The sequence below is a fragment of the Megascapheus bottae genome, chromosome 4 (genome assembly GCF_031878675.1).
Source record: "Megascapheus bottae isolate mThoBot1 chromosome 4, mThoBot2.hap1, whole genome shotgun sequence".
NCBI classification, from domain to species: domain Eukaryota; kingdom Metazoa; phylum Chordata; class Mammalia; order Rodentia; family Geomyidae; genus Megascapheus; species Megascapheus bottae.
The window spans coordinates 6,142,887-6,163,733 of NC_143512.1; the positions used below are offsets into that span (position 1 = coordinate 6,142,887).

The 20,847-nt window shown below is 36.8% G+C and overlaps 1 protein-coding gene across 1 annotated transcript in view; it reads right to left on the reverse strand.

Moving 5' to 3' along the window:
- Positions 1-20,847, reverse strand: part of Spink5 (serine peptidase inhibitor Kazal type 5) — a 69,190-nt gene that overhangs the window by 24,495 nt on the left and 23,848 nt on the right. The window contains exons 7-16 of the mRNA XM_090332188.1: positions 19,037-19,103; positions 15,409-15,536; positions 14,441-14,528; positions 11,510-11,637; positions 10,300-10,381; positions 9,262-9,389; positions 8,251-8,332; positions 7,834-7,961; positions 3,230-3,278; positions 1,586-1,713 (exon numbers count right to left, since the gene is read on the reverse strand). Coding sequence (XP_090188314.1) covers positions 1,586-1,713; positions 3,230-3,278; positions 7,834-7,961; positions 8,251-8,332; positions 9,262-9,389; positions 10,300-10,381; positions 11,510-11,637; positions 14,441-14,528; positions 15,409-15,536; positions 19,037-19,103 — 1,008 coding nt within the window. The remainder of the gene's footprint in view (positions 1-1,585; positions 1,714-3,229; positions 3,279-7,833; positions 7,962-8,250; positions 8,333-9,261; positions 9,390-10,299; positions 10,382-11,509; positions 11,638-14,440; positions 14,529-15,408; positions 15,537-19,036; positions 19,104-20,847) is intronic.

The window sequence follows — 20,847 nt, forward strand, 5'->3', positions numbered from 1 at the left end:
GATTTGGGTTACAATAAGGATTTGATTCCAGAAGATTTAGCGGCTTACTTATTATTTTTTTAATGGGTCATGGGGCTTGAACTCAGCCTGGGTGCTGTACCTGAGCTCTTCAACTCAAGGCTATCATCCTACACTTGATCCAAGCCCCACTTCCCTTTTTTTCCCTGGAGTTTAATTGGAGATAAGAGTCTCAGGTCTTTTTGTGCCCCAGCTGGCTTTGAACCTTGATCCTCAGATCTCAGCATCCTGAGTAGCTAAGATTACAGGAGTGAGCCACCACGCCCGGCTTTCAGCAGCTTATATTTGAGGTTAATTACAAACCTAGAATTCTTGTATTCTAGCCAGTGTGTGTGTGTGTGTGTGTGTGTGTGTGTGTGTGTGTGTGTGTGTGTGTGTGTGCTGGTATTGTGCCTTAAACTTGGGGAATGGGTATTGTTCTTTAGCTTTACCCTGAGGACTGGTACTCTACCACTTCAAGTCTATATTCAACTTGTTGCTGCTTAATTGGAGATAGAGTCTTGCAGACATAGCCTGTCAGGGTTGGCTTTGAATCATGATCCTCAAACTCAGCTTCTTAAGGTTAGAATTACAATTATGAGTACCAGCTAGTGAACTTTTCTGAGACAATTCTCCCATTCAGCCTAAGCTAGTTCTAAACTAATCATCCTGATACCTCACCCTTTTGAGTGCTGAGTTTACAGACAAGTAAATGCCCATGAGCTTCCCAATTTTTGACATTTTCTTCTGATGTATAGTATATCAAAAATCTATGCCATTTACTAATTGTACTCATTACCACAGTGCCAGAAGATTAAGGAAATAAGATAAAAGCCCTATCTCAAGGCCACTGTTCTAATACCCTGTTCTGTCAGTCTTTATTTTTAAGGAACTTTATGCTTTACAGAGCTATTAGTTGAGTGTTGATTTCAGTGTTTCTTTTAGGTTTGCTTTCAGGAGAAAATTGAGAGGCCATGAAAACATGAGAATTACGTGTGGAAACATGGAACATCTGTCTGGTCTCGAGAGTACCACACCACTTGGCAAAATAAAATGCTAGAAGTTCCTGATGTGGCTTAGCAAAAAGACATGAAGGAACCACCTAATATATAAGTTTTTCTTTTCCTTAGGGAGTTCATTCTACAGTAAAAATTACCCACACAGAGCAATGTCTCTGAAACAGATGAAATCATCACCATTCCTATTTTTGTTCAAGTTATATTAACAATCTTTGTATATTATTACACCCATACCTGGATATACTCACAGTCATAAATTACCAGCGTTCAGAAGAGAGCTCAAAGAGAATTTACAATTCTGATCATGACACACCTGCTGTCTTTGTAGTATGTAAATGAAAACTAACATATTAAAAACATTTAGTAGTAAACTGAGTCTTTACCCTTGACAGAATTGAAAGCCAGAGGAATAACTGAAAAAAAGCAAAACTGTGATTCAATAGTTCCTATGGTCTTGTCCACTTTTAAGATTCTCTAGCAAAAACCTATGGTATATTTTGTACGCAGGTAAAAAAAAAATCTGAGACCCAGGAATGACTATGGATGGGAGAGCTGGATTGGGGACTTACAACAAGCTCGCACACATGGCACACTTGTTCACGTGCATTTTCCCATCTGGGCCAGGGACAGGTTCATTCTCCCTGGTGCATATGAGCATTCCTTCCCTGACTTGGTCCCGGAACTCACTGCAGGTTTCCTAGAAAAGGAAGAAGATGCATATGCAGGACAGTTTTACACCCATCCTGCATTTTAACCCTTATAAAGCACAAGTAAACTGTGATGTAGGAAGAGTGGAAAGTGACAGCATGCAGTGATGGTTTAGGAAGCAGCCACAAAGCCCCTGCCACGAACTCAGAATGGGTCTGAGTCACTGAAGATCTATTTATCATCACTGTTCTACCAATGGCACTTATCACGGAGGTGTAGATTAAGATTGACAAAATTGTTGGAGACCAGTGGGAACATTTATGTTTATGCTGTGTTACACAGTGTCGTCCCTAAAAGCTATGGGCTATCTCGGTAGATCCAGTAAAGATTTTCTGAAGAAACTCAGAATATTACTGAGCTGTGCTTTGTCTTTAGTATGCTGAGAAAGAAGAGACAAACAATGCTCAAATTATGGAATAGACACCAGCGGAAAAACAAATATGATCTCTGGAGAAACTATTTGGTAGTAAAATCAATCCACGGTGTGGATGTAGATTAAAACTCCAATACTAGTGAGAAATGGAAGAATGTGGTAGGACATTTGAAAACATCTAGGAAGAGTTGGAAATTATCATATATAATGAATGAAACAAATGTTCAGCTCTAAATTCTTCATCAAAATACAGTTCCAACTAATGAAAAGACAGTTAATTTAAAACAAGCCAGAAATATTTAAGCTATATATACTTTCCCCAAATAATGGCTATTTGTAACTTCATAGGTATTATGAAAAAGGTAGAAAAACTGAGTAAAGGTATATCTGTGTATGGATATTGTCTAAGATATTCCAGCTTTACACATGGATAAATCTAGGTTTGTTACCTGTAAAATTAAAAAGTTCATTAAAGCCATAAAGGTTGACTAAAAGAGATCTGAAAGTCAAGGAGAAAAACAAAAGCGCTGGTACTCCCTCGATAATTGGGTGGGGATGAAGATTAAATATGACAATATACATGCAGGTTGTTTTGTGAATAGGAAACTTAGAATCTAGTACTTCCTTATGGGAAATGATAGAGGTATAAAGAACGCAACTTAAAATTTAGCCAACTGCATTAGTTAATTTTAATAACCTAAACTTAATGAAAGAAAGCTGGTAGAATAAAACCATGTTGTAGATCCCTTATAAGAAACCAAGATGTACGTCTAAAAACAAATATTAAGTGAGCCTCGAAATTGAACCACCATGAAATCAATCTGATATTCTGGAAATATCTAATTAAACCCCTGTTTTCAAGTTAAGAATTTTATTCTCCTCTTGTTCTGTCTTTTGAGACAGAATGTCACCAGATTTTCTTTGCAGGCTTTGAGACTTAAAAGATCACACGACTCCCTTCTCTCAGCCTCTGAAGAAACTGAGACTACAGATGACTAGTTATGTTAAAACTTTTTTAGTTCATTCCCTATGTAAAATGTATACAGAAAACATGCGTGGGAATGGGGGAGCTACATTGTTAATATAAAGAAAAACTGTAAGGTCCCACTGTAAGCACTTCTGGTAAAATTACCTTTGCAGCTTCTCTCTTAGACTTTGCTTTTGCTCTTTCTTCTTGCTTACTATAAGGAACAGAAACAAAACAAGAAAGGAAAAAAGAAAAATAATATATCTTAGTTCCACAGAGCTCATCATTCACATCCATAAAGGAGGTTCCATGCATAGACTATTCTTTAGTAACTCCAAATATTCACACAAAGCATTTGCTATCTTATTAGAGCATTAACTAGAATGGATCACATCACTTCAAGCGAATGGTGTTCAACAGCAAGTCTTTTAATTAAAAAGCAAGCTTGTGTAACTACCACCTTGTATACTACAGTGATAGTTTCTTACTTGCTATTTCTTTTGCTTTGTGAACAGTTTTTGTTGGTGTTGTTTTTCACAGCTGGGCTTGAAATCGGGGCTTATGTTTTCTAGACAGATGCTCTACTACTTGGACCACATCCCAGCTCTCTCTACCCCCCATTATGTTTACTTTAGCTAGTTTTTAGATTAGAATTTTGCTTTTTGTCCAAACCTAGAATGAAGACTATTATCTCCTATCTATACCTCCCACAACGCTACAATAGCATGTATGACTAGCATACACAGCTTACGTATTTGGATATGTTTTTGCCTGTGGTGGCCTAGAATCAGAATCCTTTTGATCTGTGTATCCAAACAAGCTGGAATTGTAGGCATGCACACCTGTCCTCTGTGACACATTTTAATAACGTGTAATATCTGACTTCTGGAAGGCAATACAAAAATGGCAATGAGAAGAAAACTCTCTAGTACAATGTTTTTTTTTTAAAGAAAAACAAGAAGGGATGAAAGTATGTCTTCCTTGTCTTTAAGGAGAGGACTTGTGGCTGGAGAAGAAGAGGTAGTAAAAACACACCTCTTATAGAACACTTTAGGAACATTCACTGGAGTTGCTGCATATAACAGTTTGAATATATACATCATAAAATGATTGGTAGAGTGGATTATGATAGGTAGCCATCATCATTATCATCATCACTGTAAGCTTCTATTCTAAAAATTAGTGCATGAGAAAAGTGAACTGAGAGTTACTGGACTCTTTTGGATAACTAACAATGCTAACATTGAATTTAATGGCCTGAATCTACAACATAATTGGACCCATGATCCAAGTAATGTAATCAGGTTGGTGGAAAAAATACATAAATGCATAAAAAATGCTCTAATGAACACTAATCAATCTTAATTGAGTCCTCAGATGAATTAAGAGAATTTGAAACATTGGAGAACCCATTTCTACCCTCTCTGAAAGTCTTCACCAGTTAGTTATCTAGGGAGGAAAGAAAGCTCCTCAAGATGTTCAGTGGCTTTGATCATGAAACATGGGGCAACAAAAGTTTATTTTCTCATTTTTAATATTTTACAGAAACCTATTATTTATATTTAAAATATAGGTGAAGGGTTGGCTCATGTTTCTTTCTATGAAAAAACTGATCTGAACACTGGCACAAATCTAAGTTGATTTCATGTTAAAAAATATGTTTTCTTTGCAAAACAAAACCACTCTAAGATTCCACCTCACTCCAGTAGAATGGCCATAATCTAGAAATATAATAACAACAGATGCTGGTGGGGATGTGGCCAGCAGGGATCACTACTACACTGTTGGTGGGAGTGCAAACTTGTTCAACCACTATGGAAAGCAGAATGGCAGTTCCTCAAAAGGCTAAACATAGAGCTCCCCTATGACCCAGCAATTCCACCACTTGGCATTTACCCAATGGTCCAGAAACAAGGACATACTATATCCACTAGCACAATGATGTTCATTGCATAAAGATATGGAACCAACCCAAATGCCCCTGAGTTGATGACTGGATCAAAAAGATGTGTATTTATACACAATGGAATTCTATGCTGCCATCAGAAAAACCAACATTGCCCAATTTGTAAGGAAATGGAAAGAGTTAGAAAATATCATCTTAAGTGAAGTAAGCCAGACTCAAAGGAACATAGGCTCAATGGTTTCCCTCATTTTTCATAATCAGTAGAAACCTTGGACTCTCCTAGCAGAGATTTACAATAGAACAAAACCTAGATAGAGAAAGTCATATAGGATGACACTAAATGAAAGCACCTCCAAGATATAGAACCAAAGGCATATAATATATGATTATTGTCCTTAATGTACTATGTTATCTCTCATCTCTTTTGCTGTCCCTTGGTTATCCCATATTGTTACAGCATTTTATCTTGTTATCTGATATATTGTATATATGTTTATCAGGTTATTTGAAATAAGATAGGGAAAGGGGGAAAACAAGATGAGGGGTGGAGGTGGGGAGAGGGAACCAAAACATGGAGAAAGGGTATCAATGTTTGTGAAGTAATGCATGTTCTATCTGGTGAATATACTATAACCCTTCTATTAATTACAATAAAATTATATGCTGCTGTCAGAAAGAACGACATCGCCCCATTTGTTAGGAAATGGAAAGACTTAGAAAAACTCATATTAAGTCAAGTAAGCCAGACTCAAAGGAACTTAGGCTCAAAGGTTTCCCTCATTTGGCATAATCAGTAGAAACCTTGAGCTCTCCTAGCAGAGATTTGCAATAGAGCAAAACCTTAATACATAAGGCCATATAGTATGACGCTAAATGAAAGGACCTCTAGGATATAGAAACAAAAGCCATATAATGAGTGATTGTTGACCTTAATGTACTATGTTATCTCTCATCTCTTTTGCTGTCCCTTGGTTATCTCATATTGTTACAGCATCTCACTTTGTTACCTGATATATCAGATATATTTGTATTTGGTTATTTGAAATTGCATAGGGAAGGGGGGAAAACAAGATGAGGGGTGGGTGTGGGCAGGAGGGAAATGGGGATCAAGACATGTGAAAGAGTATCATTGTATGTGAATTAATGCATCTTCTATCTGGCAAATATCATGTAACCCTTCTATTAATTACAATAAAAATATATGAAAAAAACTGTATGAAAAAATGACTGTCTCCTGTCTGTGAGAAACACATTCCTATATTCCTTAGCTATACGATCCATAACCTGCACTAACATTCCCACCTCTCTCAACTTCTCTGGGGCTTAGTTTTACATTCGATAGTTGGTGACAGTACAGAACTGATTTCATGTGATTGTGGTAAAGATTAAATGACAGTAAGTAGCAAAGGTCTTCCCAAGTACCAGTCTACTCTATGCACAAATAAATATTGATTATGATAATTACATGGTGATTATTTTAACTTCAGTGGAATTCATCTTTAGTCCTCCATGAGTCAAATTCTGTCAGAGAAATCTACTGAACTATAATGATGTCAGTGAAGATAGAACGATTCATTCCTTTAAGAGATATTGCTTTCACATAGAAAATAAACAGGGGTGTACTTTTGATTTTTAAAAATGTTTAGAAGGGCCGGGAGTTTGGCCTAGTGGTAGAGTGCTTGCCTAGCATGCAGGAAGAGTTGGATTTGATTCCTCAGTACCACATACATAGAAAAAAGCTGGAAGTGGTGCTGTGGCTCAGGTGGTAGAGCGCTAGCCTTGAGGAAAGCCCAAGGTCAGTGCTCGAGTCCTGAGCCCAAGTCCAGGGCTGGCAAAAACTCTTACTGAGGGGCTGTATTATTTCATTGATTCTTCAAGTCCCTGTTACTAGGCATGTGGATCCTAAATCTCAACATTATTATTTTCAAGTCCTACCCTCCCTACAGTAGTACAGAGTAAAGTCCTTCCATGTTTGTCTCTTTTTACCTCTGATGTATCTTAATTCTATTCCTTATGTCCACATCCAGTGAGGACAAAGAAAAGCAGCAAACTGAAAAAGAAAATCCTGATAAAATACACTATGATGACACTTCATCTACGATCTCATCTAGGCAATTATTTTAGCTAATACTTTTTCAGACTACTGAAACAGTTAGCATTGTTACTATAGAACTTTCCCCCCTCTGGGTGAAAGATGTTAGATTAAAATGCCTTAGAAGAAAACTTTTTTACTCTGTCTATGTATAAGTATATTAGAAATACTTCTAATCGACAAATCATAGTTACATATAGGCTATGACATGACATGATGTTTTCTATATGTATTCATTATACAAAGATGAAATTAGTCAAATGAACATAGTTGTCTTTCATACTTACCAATATTTATTTTATGAGAACACTAAAAATATACACTTTAAGAAATTTTGCAATCATGACATTAACTACTGCGTCCATCTTGTGCACTAGATAATAAACTATTATTCATCCTTATTGAAAATAAACCCATAATGAACACCTCTGTATTTATAGCTCCACCCCCCGGCAGCTTGCAGCCACCATACCAAACTTCACATCTGTGAGTCAGATTTTTTGCAACTTTACATGTAAGAGGAATCAGCTATTAGGATTTGTCATAATTACTCTGGATCTATTGGTTTCATAATAATGATAAACAGAAAGTTTTCCTTTTATTTTTGAAGATGATTTTTACTCCATTTAAATGTAAAAACTCAAAACACAATTGAAGAGGAAAATGCATTATCATCTCTTCTCCATAAAAAAAAACTCTAAGAACTAAACTTCCTGTATGTTTTGTTTGCCACACCACCCTAAGAAGTCCCAGGTGAGTGTTTCTACTCACAAGAAGGCATCACACATGGAGCAGGTGTTTCCATGCATCTTCCCATCTGGGCCCTGGATGGGGTCATTCTCTCTGGTGCAAACAAGTTGTCCATTCCTCCTTGAATTACGGTATCCACTACAGAGCTCCTATAACATCAGGGAGGAATGTAAAGGAGTTGGATATAGACTGGATAAGACTGGAAAAAAATGTCTAAAATGTAGACTCCAATTAGCCTGTCTGAACAGTTCATAACTTTGAAGGCATGGACATAGAGAAATAGGACATGAGAACGTATGTGTATGCACGTGATCTAACACACACCAACACACACACACTTCATATAAATACTTCATGGGATTTTATATGCTTTCAGAACATTGGTCATGGAACACTAAAGGTCCTAAGCTTCTGACTTATTAGAGAAAGTGCCCTTACCTCAAAGGAAGTTGTCCTTTTAGACTGTCTTTTATTTCTTGATTCACTTTCCTTCTTTTCCTTTCCTTTTTTTTCTGCTTGACTATATGAGAATGGTTAGAAATAGACAAGAGAAATAATTACAGATTTTTCAGATTGGGAGTGATCTCCAAGATTTTTTAGTTGTCACAGTTAACACTAAATTTTACTGTATGTCCAATGTTGGGCTCATACTATGAAGAATCACAACAGCATGTAATAAAATTCAGTGAAATCTGTCTTGCAGAACATCTACCTATGACTCGTGGGCTCACATTCATCCACAGAGAAAGCAGAAATAGTCTTGCTTCCCCACATTTAAAAATAAAAATGAGGAGTCGGGAGTTTGGCCTAGGGGTAGAGTGCTTGCCTAGCATGCACGAAGACCTGGGTTTGATTCTTCCATACCACCGACATAGAAAAAAGCCGAAAATGGGGCTGAGGCTCAGGTGGTAGATCTCTGTCCTTGAGAAAACCCAAGGACAGTGCTCAGGCCCTGAGGTCAAGCCCAGGACTGGCAAAAAATTTTAAAAAAATAAAAAAATGAGGCCTGGAGCATGGCCTAGTGGTGTAGTGCTCACCCAGCATGCACAAATCCCTGGCTTCAATTCCCTGGAACCACATACACAGAAAATAAACAGAAGTGGTGCTATGGCACAAGTGGCAAGGTGCTAGCCTTGAGCAAAAAGTATTCAAGTACAGTGCCCAGGCCCTGAGTTCAAGCCCCTGAACTGGCAAAGATTGGGATATTTGAAGACAGACTGTTTCTATAAATGTGACCCTATCTTAACAATATTCCAAGGACCTAACTTTTATATAACTTTCTGAATCAAGCAGGTTCTCTAAATATGCATTTTTTCCATTTCTCTGGCTCAAGGGGCCATCTCAAAACTGAACATAAGAATTAAGAAATGAAGAAGAAAGGACAGCTCTCCTGTCCCCCCCTTCCCCTCCCCCCTGCCTCGTTGCCTGCCCAGCTGCAGCTCCACTCACAAGAAGGCCTCACACATGGAGCAGGTGTTTCCATGCATCTTCCCGTCTGGGCCCTGGATGGGATCATTCTCTCTGGTGCAAGGGAGTTTACCATTCCTCACTATTGGGCGGTATTCCTGGCAAAGCTCCTGCCATGTGGAGAAAGGAGATGGATGTTTATTTAGTTCTCAACAAAGCAGAAGATTCAGACCTCTATGCTGGTAGAATTTCATATTGTGATTCTTTTTATTGAAACTAATTTAACTGTGCTTCTCTTAGTGCAAAATTCATATTCAATACTCTCAGCAAATGCTTTGCTAAGAAATGAAAATTGATGAGACATAATAGAATGCCACAAATATAATAGAAGATAAACCCCAGAACAATCTGAACAGAATGAAATAAATATCGACATGCATGTGCCTGGATAATTAACAACTCAAAAGTCATAATTGCAAAATCTGGCTGTGAAAATCATAAAGATATCAAGCATTATTCCATCACCCTGTTTTGAGACAAAAGAATTTTTCTGAGAAAAAAAAAGCTTGGATTGAGACCATATGCACTAGACTGAAAACAAATTGAGACATTCATAAGAAACTGCACAGAATATAGCAGAACCTGAATTTCTGAATGGAGATGAGTAATAAAGTAGGAAAAATAATGAGATTGAGTCATGTTCTGTGGTTTGATAGTGAGCTGTCTGTCATGATTTTGTGCTATTGAGGGATTTGTTTGTTTGTTTTTTTTTTGCCAGTCCTGGGCTGGAGCTCAGGGCCCGAGCATTGTCCTTGGACTTTCTCAAGGCCAGAGCTCTACCACTCGAGCCTCAGCACCACTCCTGGCTTTTTTCTAGGTATGTGGTACTAAGGAATCGAACCCGGGTCTTCGTGCATGCTAGGCAAGCACTCAACCACTAGGCCAAACTCCCGGCCGAGGGATTTGTTTTTAGATGTAAAATTTGTAAGAATTCATGCAGGCAAAGAATATACAGAGAGTTTCCTAGAAAACAGAAAAGTGACTTTGTGTTGTGGAATTTGTCAGATGAGGTCAACTCACTGCATATGAAGGTGTTTCTCCAGATCCTCTTTTGGTTCTGGCTTGGGCATCCATCTTTTTCTTTTTTTCAGCTTCGGCATTGCTGAATAGAAAAGAAGAGAAGCATCTACTGTGTGTTCTGGTCAAGTCTTTAATTTCTCCTCATCCCTGGCATGCTAATCTGTTCTGAAGGAAAAAGATCTTTGTTCCACTTTTCACTATGTATCCATGAGAAGGGAAGAGCCTGCAGGATAGTCTGAGGTCACAACTTCTTCATAATTTCTGCTTAGTATTGAAAGAAAGATGGTGACAATAAGTTTTGAGAACTTACTTTCTATAAGTAAGTGATTTTTCTTTCCTTCCTATGATGACAAAAAGTCACCAGTGTCCAAAGAAGGTAAGCAAAATGAAATCATGGTACCTAACAAGTGGAGGCTGAAATTGGCCTTAACAAAGTAGTGATGGAATACCTTGTTTCTCAGGGCCAGACCTACATTATGAATATGTTAGCATTAATATATACTTAAATACAGTGTTCTTAGAGGGCTGTCTTATCTCTATAAAATGGTCAGAAAAATGGGTAAATACCATAAACTTCCATATACTAATAAAAAATAAACCTTCCATATACTACTAAAAAATAAACCATTTTTTACAATGAAATTGTGTAGTTTTTCTGGTGAACTGATGTTATCTCGACCATTTATGATAATAAGCAGAAATTTAAGCATAAATATAGTCTTTTGCATTCTAAATATAGTCAAAAATGTAGTGCTCAGCTTCATAAAGAGAGTCATTAACTCTAACTTACTGTGCTTAAACGAAGACATAAGTTAGTTTTACAGGCATTCATGGTTTTTTTATGGGCAACTTAGCTCATTAGTCTCTGTGCAGTTGTCTTTACCCTCATGAAAGATAAAATGCCCATAAACTACTAAAGTAAGCTCACATAGGAAGCTGGCGCAATGAAGAACAACTAATACTTGTACATGTGATTATTTGTTAGGAGGTTTCAATGCTAACAGAGGAATGCACTGCAAACTAGGTGTCTTAAAACATATGATTCTGCCCTCAAACTCTAACGGTTTCCATACAATGGATTCAGTTCCACTGCCTCTCCTATTTTGAGCAAGTTTCTTCATTGATATAATGATCTATCATCTATCTGCAAGGCAGGACATTTATCTGCAAGGTCTATTCATTCCTTGATGTCCTAACATTTAATACTCACAAGAAGGCTTGACACATGGAACACGTGTTGTCATGCATTTTGCCATCAGGACCGCGGACAGGGTCGTTTTCTCTGGTACAGAAAAGAATGCCATTCTTTGCATGATCTTGAAATTCACTACAGAGCTTCTAAATAATGAAAATGAGAGAATTTAGGCATAGGTCTCCATTCCCTATCTGTAAATTTGACCATTGCTTACTAATAAACTTACCAAAGAGGAGTTAAGGATGAAAATAAATACAACTTTTTAATATTTAGGGCCATTCAAAAATTAATAATGGCCATCTTTGTAATATTTACCCCTAACCTATTAAATGAATATATTAAATTAAGAAAAAACATATATAGCAAAGTTGTGTTGGTCTTTTATGGGCCAAATAGATGTAGTTACATTATACAAAACTACAGGGTATAATCAGATCCAAAACAAATGTGAACTAGTACAAAGTAAGCAATGATTTACAAAAATTCCAAAAACTGCTGGGTGCTGGTGGTTCATGCCTGCCATCCTACCTACTCAGGAGACTGATTTCTGAGGGTCAAGGTTCAAAGCTAGCCTGGACACAAAAGTCGGTGAGACTCTTATCTCCAATAACAACCAGAAAACCAGATGTGGCTCCGTGGCTCAACAGTAGACCAGTAGCCTTGAGCTGAAGAGCTCAGGGACAGACCCCAGGCCTTGGGGTGAGGTATCATGAAAAAAAAACCAAAAATGTATTACTTGAAGTTTTATCTTGATTTTGACTTGAGGACCTGTCTTCAGGATGTATTCAGGAATACAATGTGACAAAAAATGTCCACCAAGAAGAATTAGGTCATACAAAATCATAGAGGCATTAGCAGAAAGGAGAAGGGAGGGAGAAAGGAAAAACAAGGGAGGAAGGGAGGGAAGCAGAGACAGAGGGAAGAGTTGGAAATGAAAGGTAAAAAGAATAACGGAGTCATATTTAGGTACTGAAATTTGAAGATCTCGGTGACCTATGACAAAGAGAACGAAAGAAATTGAAAATAAGAGGTAAATGAGAAGATGGAGTTTCCTGGAAACAGAAGGTAACTTAATGGGGTGGGCTACCTTGTAAAAGGTAGGCTGTGCAGTATAGAAGCCTGGATATTTGCAACAAGCAAATTACACAGGATTTTTCTATAAAAATAAAATGGTTCTTGTTTCCTCCCCCCCCCGTTCCCTATCCAATTTCAAATAACCAAATACAAATATATCCGATATATCAGGTAACAAAGTGAGATACTGTAACAATATGAGATAACCAAGGGACAGCAAAAGAGATGAGAGATAACATAGTACCTTAAGGACAACAATCATTCATTATATGGCTCTATTGCAGATATCTGCTAGGAGAGCCCAAGGTTTCTACTGATTATGACAAATGAGGGAAACCATTGAGCCTAAGTTCCTTTGAGTCTGGCTTACTTCACTTAATATGATTTTTTTCTAAGTCTTTCCATTTCCTAACAAATGGGGCAATGTCATTCTTTCTGACAGCAGCATAGGGTATCAATGTATGGGAATTAATGCACCATCTATCTGGCAAATATCATGTAACCCTTCTATTAATTACAATAAAAATATATGAAAAAATAAAATGGTTCAAATGAACTGCAGGATACTTTGGAATTTCAGGATATCATGAGCAATTCTTTTTATTTTTTTAAACATATTGTAAAAGTTATTTAAAGAGGGTTTCTAGGTACATAAGTAAAGTCATGGGTACATTTTCTTTTTCCATCATTTTCACCTTTAACCCACCTTTGCTTTGCAGAACAATAAGGAAGAGAAAACAAAACAAGACTTCTTGTTTCCATTTCTTGGAGTTCATTTAGAGAAGCACCATCTTACATGATCATATGCTTATATCTATTGACATGATCTTCCTTTAAGAATATGCTCCTTTGTTCTCACTGTATGACTGTTTATAGAGTGCTGTATAATTAATCACGTCCAAGTGTATTTATTGGTCTTTTATTATCCATTGAAATTACTTGTAGATTTATAGGCATATTCTAATTATTACAAATAATGGAAACAGTGTAGACTATATTTCTTTGGGTCTGGTTTACTTTGCTTAAGGCATTTACCCAGGCCACACTAAAGCAACTACCATAACCATGTTCATTGTATCGTTGTTTAACATAGCTAGGATATAGAGTCAACCCAGAATCCCCTGAGTGGATGAATGGATCAAGAAAAATGTGATATATATATATATATATGAATTCTATATTTCCATCAGAAAGAATGACATTGCCTCATTCATAAGGAAATGGAAAGACTTGGAAAAAGCCACACATTCTGAGAGATCCATGTGAGGATAACTTGGTCTTGTGGACTGAGGAAATTACTAAATGTATTAAGGCCAGATAAGGGTCTAATGTATCAATGCAATGGAAAACTCTTAGGGCCTCAGCTAATATGTTAGCAATAGAAAAACAGGAAAGTGATGAGTTAAGGGATGTCTAGAAATTCGAACACAGTGTATCTTAAAGAAAGTATACTAAAACCTGTACTTTCAGACCTCTGCATTGTTATGATTTTAGGATGAATACATCCCCAACAGTAGGAAGAGTTTTTGTCATGTTTCAAATTCAGATAATGTTTTGGCATATATCTATATCCACATTTTGTACATACACACACATATAGATCATTTAGGAATGTGAAATTATTTTACTAATGGTGATTTGATTAGTTTCTTCCAAAAGTAGCTAGAAATTGCAATGTCATAATTTCTTTTGACAAATAAAACAATAATTTGAAATTAATTTTCTTAAAACTGATTAGTATCAAAATATTAGCATTTACAATATTGAAAATGCATACCAGAGTATGCTAGAATAATGTCCTTACATGCTTACATTTCCTGCCTCCACCTCCCACTCAGAAGTCACAGCTAAATCAATCAAACTAATCCTCACCTCAGTTTCTCTTTTAACTTTCACATTTTCTTCAGCCTTTGTCAGGTTTCCATCTGCTTCATGTTTTTCTTCTGAAAACTGTTGCAAGCTGGAGAAAGAAAAAGACATAAATGAGTTAATAGCTATTTCAAATCTTCATGATGAAAAAATGCTCATTAATTTAGCTTTCCTGAGTCAAAAGGCAAGCATTATAAGACATTTTCAATTTCCCAGTGCCCTTTCATTTATCATTTATATATAAATATCTGCAATTTGCATGTATACATGTATGTGTATATGCACATGCATATAGTCACATACATGTTGGTATGTGTGTGGTATGGCAATAAGCATGAAAGAATTTCTGGGATACAAGCACCTAAAAGGGAGTATAATGGAATTCTGTCTGGACCATCTCCTTTAAATGCCATAATTCATATATTCTGGGACCAGCCCCTTCCCTAAGCTTATATATGCTCGATATATCATTTGCCATAATGTTATTCTTTCTTTTAACTGTCCGGCTCAAAGTATTTTTTAAAGAAGGCAAAATATTATGAGGACTGATTTTCAAGTAGTCATTTAGGAAATTTGATTCAAGGAAAGCAATATTTTTTTACACACCAGTCTTAAGGATTGAACTCAGAATCTGGGCATTGTCCTTGAGATTTTTTCTTCACTCAAAGCTGATGCTCTACCACTTAAGTCTGTCACTTTCTCTAACACTTAAGCATTTGGAAATGTTGAGAAGTATTCTGTAAACCAGCCTTCCAAGGAGAAAATGGAAACCATTTGGACTTAGAGATAAATGGTCACCATTATTGTCTACTTACTGGATGATAGGAAAGACTGGGTGATGTGTAAAGGACATAAAACTCAATAATTATGAATGACAAAGATTTCCGTGCAATGATACTCTTAGCTATCAATTGGATCAATCTCTTCTTCCTCCTTCTCAGCAATGCAGAAGAAATCATGTCTCTACTCACAATATCTCAGCACACAGGGCACACTTGTTGTCATGCATTCTGCCATCAGGACCACGGACTGGGTCACTCTCCCGGGTACAAGAGAGTTTCCCACTCCTCACCTGGCCTTCAAATTCCTTGCAAAGTTCCTTTAAAAAAGAGAAGCCATTATGTTTCCCACTTTTCTACTTCTTTGGTGTTTAAACTTTATATGGTAGATTGATAATCATGAAATGATACATCTGGTAATGTTGGTAAAAGCGAGCAATATAATAGTGAGAATCGATACAGAAATCATTATTTTGTCAAAGTACTTGGCACATGCACACTGCTGTGTGGTGTATTTAAGGAAAAGTGGAAACAATGCACTGTGACTGAACAAGTATTTCCTAAAACCAGAACTAGATAAATCTCGTTAATTTTCAAATCCATGGGAAAATAAAAATGAAACTTCCATAAGATTCCAACACAAAATATAGCGACCAAGGCACATGGCTTTCAAAGTAGCCAGTAAGCAGAAGACTCAAAAATGAGAAGCTTCAGGATAAATACAGATCACGTCAAGAACATCCCAACTTCATTTGCAAGGGAACAAAACAAGATGGTGCCTACTAACAGAAGATGTATTTAAATTGCTTTGCCTATGTTCATTTCTGGCAATGCAGGTGAAAACCTCAGAGAAGGGGAACCTAAGTCTTCTATTCTCCTTTCACAGGTTGTTTTGCACAGAAGTTTAATTTTTTAAAAAGAGATTTTTATTCCCAGATTTCCTCATGATTTGGTTAAAGGCTTTTTAGATTTCTACTGGTGTTTGGAAATTTTTACTAGTTGATGAAGACTAAAGTTCACCAAAACATACCCCCAATTTCTCAAAACATATGCTGTAACAGCATATGTTAGTAAATAATAAACTATAAAAAAGAATCTCCTTCTGCGGTGTGATCTTCATGTTTCTATTTCACCCAAGAAAATACGATAGTCAGAGTATGGATAAGTCAAAGGGATTGGGCAGTTAGGCTGTAGCGTTGATCCCTTAATGGTTCTGAACTTTGGAACCTATTTCACCAACTGTATAATGGGGTTTTTAGAATAGCTGATCTTTCCTACACAACTGTTTTCTGATTTTTTCTTTGAATTCTAACTTTATTAGGATGATTTTGAGTTCTTATTGCCTCGTATTAATAGGATATTTGATGGGCCAGGAGTTTGGCCTAGTCGTAGAGTGCTTGTCTAGCATGTATGAAGACCCAGGTTCAATTTCTTGGTTACCACATACATAGAAAAAAGCTGGAAGTGGTGCTGTGGCTCAAGTGGTAGAGAGCTAGCCCTGAGAAACCCCAAGGACAATGCTTAGGCCCTGAGTTCAAGGCCCAGGACCGGCAAAAAATAACATTAGTTTCTGGAGGACTCATGGGTATGCTCCAAAGTTTTGGAGGGTAAAAAGCTAGGAATACTGATGTAGAAAACAGGAACCTGATAATCATAGCATGATAATAAAATTCATGTTCAATGATTCCCAGAGTCAGAGGAATGATAAAGTCAGTCCAAATATTGTGATTCATCCAAGAAGATTTTGAAGAAGCACTTTTGTGAGCAGCTCACTGACAGGTTAATTACAGGGCACGGATTGAGCCATCACTGTAAAGCAGTGCTATTCCACACAATTATGCCTAATGACCCAGCCACCAAAAGGAAGAAGCCACGATGACGGTGACAATAGAAGCAAGAGAAAACAACCTTCTGTGTATGTCCACTAATGAATGATAATCATCACAAGATGACCCAGTGGCTTTTAGACTGAAACTTACCACATAAGAATCCAATTTTCAATCCTTTCATGTTGGTGTCTACAGAGACTTCTGGCCATCTGATTTATCTAAATTTGATCTCAGACTACTACTAAATGTAAGTTGGGAGTAACATTATGGTATGAAAGGTCAGCATTTGATGACCAAAAACTGAGCCTACAATTTATAAAAGTCATATTTCTTAATTGCAATAGAGTGATAGATATAGAATTGCAATCTACCAGGAAGACACAATTGAGCTCATTCATGCTGAGAAGAAAACTGAGGTCTAAATATGATATGACTTGTCAGTCTCACTCACCTAGTGCATGTCAGGTACCTGGACGTTCCAACAGAAGGCTAGCCATTTAGGGCAACGGTTATTATTTTTCCATTGAAGATAGAGTTTAATAACTTTGAAGAATTAAGAAGCCCAGTTGGTGAGTGCATTCTATAGTGAATAATTATTTAGTAAAAGTGGATCACTTTTTATACTAGACTAAAAAAATTTATTGTCGGATAATTTGGGGAAAAAAACAGCATTATTTTAAAAGATATCATCTCAATATATCCTATCTTCATTCAAGATCAACCAAGATCTTTATTCTGCAAGTTTCACTGAAAGTAATAATTATATGGAAAAATGAGTAACTCCAATTTTGTCAAATGAAGTTCTTTTTCCTTTAAATCTTGATGATGGTGCTAGAGCTTGAACTCAGGGCACAGGTGCTCTCCCTTAGATGTTACTCAAGATTGGTGCTCTACCATTTGAACAATACCTCCACTTATAGCCTTTTACTAGTTAGGTGGAAATGAAAGTCTCATGGATCTTCCTTCTTTGGCTGGATTTGTAACATAATCTTCAGATGTCTGCCTCTTGGATAGGTACGATTACAGATGTCAGCCATAGCTCCCAATTGTCTAATAGAGTTTAATGTAAAATGAACCAATGTATATGCTATTTAACAAACCTGAAATTATTTAAAACTTATTCTCATACAATTTATATTCTGTTGCAATTTTAAAGATATTCAAAACAAAGTAAATTACACTATTTCAGACAGAAGTCTGATCAAAATTAGAACTTGGTGTGCACACACTTTCTATTATGTGTCCTTTTGGGATAGAGTGAGAAGTCGAGGTTGAAAATTGTGTATTTTCATCTTTAGAAGAAAAATGCTTTTCAATCTGAACCTAATGGTTAACATACTATGATAAACAAATAGCAAATTTGAGTACTTTTAATATTTTTTTAAAAAATCTATGTGGTTAAAAATTCAATATTTAGGGCTGGGAGTTTTGCCTAATGGTAGAGTGATTACCTAATATGCACAAAGATCAGGGTTCAATTCCTCAGTATTACATTCATAGGAAAAAGCAAGAAGTGGTGCTGTGGCTCCAGTGGTAGATCCCTAGCCTTGAGAAAATACAAGGACAGTAGTCAGGCCCTGAGCTCAAGGCCAGGACTAGCAAAAAATCAATATTTATTGTATGACTTTAAAAATCATCAGCATAATTTTGTTAATGTGATGGCTACAACAATCAAATTTAAGACAGGCTCATTCTTGTAATGCTGGAAACTCTGGAAGCTGAGATCTGAGGATTGGGGGTTTTAAGCTTGCCCAGACAGAAAAGTTCATGAGACTCTTATTGCCAATTAATCACCCAAAACCAGAAGTGAACATTGGTCAACTAATAGAGATCCAACCTTGAGCAAAAAAAGCTAAGGGAGAGCACCCAGACCCTGGTACAGAAACACAGACACAAACACAGAAACAGACATAAACATAGAAGTACACACACACACACACACACACACACACACACACACACACACACACATCCCAAATTGTGTTATTTACCCTTTCTGTATCGCGTCGAATTCTCTTTTCACCTTCTCGTTTGGCACTTTCTTCAGCTTCTTTTATGCTGTTAAAAAATAGTACTATACTGAACAGGAGAATAGCCATTATCACAAAAAGTAACAATACCTAATGCTGGTAAAAATGTTCAAAAGAGAACTGTATTAAACTGTTGGTGGGAAGGTAAACTTATTCAACTACTCTGGACTACTCTGGAATGCAGTATGTAAGTTTCTCAAAAGACTTAACATAGAGCTCCCTTATGACCCAGAAATTCCACTCCTGGGCATGTATCCAATAGAACACAAACAAGGCCACTCTAACAGCACAATCATACTCCTTGCAGTATTGTTTACCATAACCAAGATATAGAATTAATCCAGATTCCCCTTAGTGGAGGAATGAATCAAGAACATGTGGTATATATACACAATGGGATTCTATGTTTCCATCAGAAAGAATGACATTGTAACATTCTTAAGGAAATGGAAAGACTTGAAAAAAATCATATTACGTGAAATAAGATCCAGAAAAACATAGGCTGCATGTTTTCCCTTATTTATGATAACTAGAAAATTCTTATAAATCTACCATTAAACACACTAGATAGTAAAAACAAAACAAAACAAAACAAAAAACTCCTGGATATGATACAGGTCTCTAGGCATTCACATGGAGTAAGATTATGGGATGATATTCTTAGGAGAGGATCAGAAAGGCACAATGCCTATGTGCTTCTGATCATATAAAATAATGTTTATCAAAATGAACTCCAGGACATGGAAAAAAGTTTTTTTTTTCTTGGTTACAATTTTTATTTTTTCTTTCTGTCTTGTTAGTTTATCTGTCTTTAGGAAAGTAAGGGAGGGCACAGAAGCGGGGTGGAAAGGATGAACAAATGCAGCGATGGTACTCACTAGAAATAATGCTGAAAATACAACGAATGGGTGGAAATAGTAGGGGAAAAACTTAGAGAGATTGAGGGTAGGGGTAACATTGTTCAAACAGAAATATATTCTTTACCTGACTTGTGTAACTGCAATCTCTCTGTACTTCACCCTTACAATAAGAATTCATTTTGGAAAGAGTTGGTCAGTTGGTGCCCAGTCACATTCTCTGTGTCCACCCCTGCCTAGCACTTGCATATCCTGTGCAGTAACTTGTCGCAACTGTTCATATTACAAGAGACAAGAACTACCCTGTCTTGAATGCCTATGCCAGATGAATTGCCAAAGATAAGGAAGGGTGTGAAACTGACTCACTGGCAGTCAATTACAAGCTTTGTTTGGCAGAACTGGATGGGCGTGCCTCCTTGAGTGACAAACAGGAGATTGTGAGGCAAATTCCCTTTAACAGGCAGAACCAAGGGTTTGAAACAATGCCATGACAAGGTGAAACCAAACTAAGCCTTTGAGCTATTGCTATCCACACCCACATGTTTAGCTTTCCAAACCCTGTGGAGGTTCGTTTTGCCTTCATGTGAAAACATGGGTGTTAATAAGAGCTAAATTTGAATTAAGCTTCAAAACCTTTTCATACCCGTTTTCTAGTTATAGTCTCAACCTGGAGATAAGTATGGCTTTCTCAGTTCTATGATGGAAGAAACAGGAATTTAGAAATGATGGCTTGCGTCACAATCTCTAACGACAACAATAGTAGACAAAGTCAGTTTGAGAAATTTTCTTTAAAGAAGACTCAAGTGGAATTTTAAAACTCATTTAGTTAATAAATGTGACAACCAGATTAGTACTGTGGGTAGGTTATCCTATTATTGAATTTCCCTATTATTTTTTCATTTTTCAGTCTTATGT